General features: G+C 37.6%; 1 protein-coding gene across 1 annotated transcript in view; it reads right to left on the reverse strand.

Moving 5' to 3' along the window:
- The window catches only part of LOC107687466 (isocitrate dehydrogenase [NAD] subunit gamma, mitochondrial-like), a 14,510-nt gene extending 13,304 nt beyond the window's left edge, over positions 1–1,206 (reverse strand). Inside the window, exon 1 of the mRNA XM_016484825.1 lies at positions 1,150–1,206. Within this exon, the coding sequence (XP_016340311.1) occupies positions 1,150–1,206 (57 nt within the window). The remainder of the gene's footprint in view (positions 1–1,149) is intronic.
- Between the last annotated feature and the right edge of the window lie 867 nt (positions 1,207–2,073).

Consider the following 2,073-nt stretch of genomic DNA (forward strand, 5'->3'; position numbering starts at 1 on the left):
ATACTTTTAATTAATTCAATATCGTTCTGCCGTTAAGTGCGTGTCACGCAATCTTCATTATGCAGCGACACCCAGCGGCAGGTGTCAGTCACTACCGAAGGTGCGACACGCACCGCGACAACTGACACAAGACGCAGTCCATTGACATGTGTCACAGGTTTTAGAGACACATGCCACCGGAAGTGTCACTTAGCATAGCGGCATGTGCCAATGGCATCTGTGCGTCAGATGTCATGTCACTTAATGTTAAAACTGCTGCTGCTCAAACGGTTCAGAAAGCCTCTTCCTTAATATACAATATTTTTACAAAAACAGACAATTACACCTCCTAAAACACATTTCTACAAATTCAAAATCAACTTTTCATTTTCTCCAGTTTTACAAAGAACTCCTCCCGCTGACCAAATTTCAGAAAACATTACAATATAATTGACCAATTTATAATATTTATACTTAATTCTAGCAGTTACCATCCCTTTTATTACCATCTTAGCATTTATTGGACCCATACCCAACATTTAACTTTTTATAGTTTTCCATATAGACATCTAAGCTGACCCCAGCACAAAATTCAGTAAACATTTTTTCCTCCTTTCCTGAAAAATGTATTTCGGACCACTTATAAAATTCTGATAAGAAAATGTTTCTCCAAACTTTGTAAAACATTGTGTTAAATTAAAAAGTCCCTTCAACCTAAAACAATCAATAAACAAATGATTCACCATTTCTTCAATCCCACAAAATATGCACTCTTTCCCCACTGCTGGATTCAGGTGTGCCACGTGTCTGTTTCGTAGCTATAGCCCCGAACATCAATCTCCACTGCAAGTCTGCCATACGCTTCTCAATCGGCAAATTACACAAAGACCTCCAGCATGCCTTAACGTTTGTCCCAAACACATCTGACCACCTCCAAGTCTTTACTCCTCTTAGCACATTCTGATGAGTGACTTTTACTTATAAAGCGCTTTCTTCTTAATGTCCTGAAAAACTCCCAACTCGGGGGAACTCAAATGATAAAACTCAATGTCCAGCATCCTCATTATCTTCCTGTACAACAGCAGGAACTTTAATGGGTGGAAATTTATAGTCCCCATGCCAATCCTGTGACAGTGCTTCTCTACAGGCACCTGGTAGAACTGCCCACACCTCCTCCATTATTCTTCTCAGAAGCCACAGAGATCGAAACCCAGTAACGCTCTCCATTGTCTCAGCTGTTTTCCAGCCATCACCACTTCTTAGATCCCCCAACTTGGTATACCCAGCCTTCACAAAACAGCTTTCCACAGATTTAGACAATAAAACCTTTGTTCTTATTAATGGATTATCCAGTCCTCAGGTTGTAAAATTTCTCTGTGTATAAAAAATGTCTTCTTCCAAGCTATTATCATTGACTTATAAAAATGTTAAATCCTTCAGATCTAATTCATTAATAAAAAAGGCTGTTTATCATACAATAAACCAGATGCTTTCCATTGAAGAGCGCAAGCAACATTAATCCACCCAACATTCTCTTCATACAACAGTCTCTTTGCTGCTTGTAATGGAAAGGCATTTATGCAGCTTCGTACATCTATCAGACTTCGCCCTCCTTCATGTACTGGTAGATAAAGTATAGGCCCAGGAATCCATTTTTGACCAGACCAGAAAAAAATCCACCAATTTCCTCTCAATGTTCTTAATCAAGTCATCCGGTGGCTCAAGTACGTTCAGTCTGTGCCATAATATAGATGCAGTCAGATTATTTGCAATTATAGAATATAATATATATATAATATAGAATTTATTGACTTTGACTTGAATTTATTGACTTTGACTTGAATTTATATGAATGACCTTAAGACACAAAATTAGTTTAAAGGGGTGCTATTATGCTTTTTCACTTTTTCAACTTTAGTTAGTCTGTAATGTTGTTGTTTGAGCATAAAAAAGATCTGCAAAGTTACAAAGCTCAGAGTCCAATTCAAAAGGAGATATTTTATTTAACAGAAATCACTTCAAAAACTACAACGAACGACTCGTTTGGACTACAACGCATATTTTCCGGGATTTGTGATATCACAAATATCGACG

The sequence above is a fragment of the Sinocyclocheilus anshuiensis genome, unplaced genomic scaffold (genome assembly GCF_001515605.1).
Source record: "Sinocyclocheilus anshuiensis isolate Anshui unplaced genomic scaffold, SAMN03320099.WGS_v1.1 scaffold1114, whole genome shotgun sequence".
Classification (NCBI taxonomy): Eukaryota; Metazoa; Chordata; class Actinopteri; order Cypriniformes; family Cyprinidae; genus Sinocyclocheilus; species Sinocyclocheilus anshuiensis.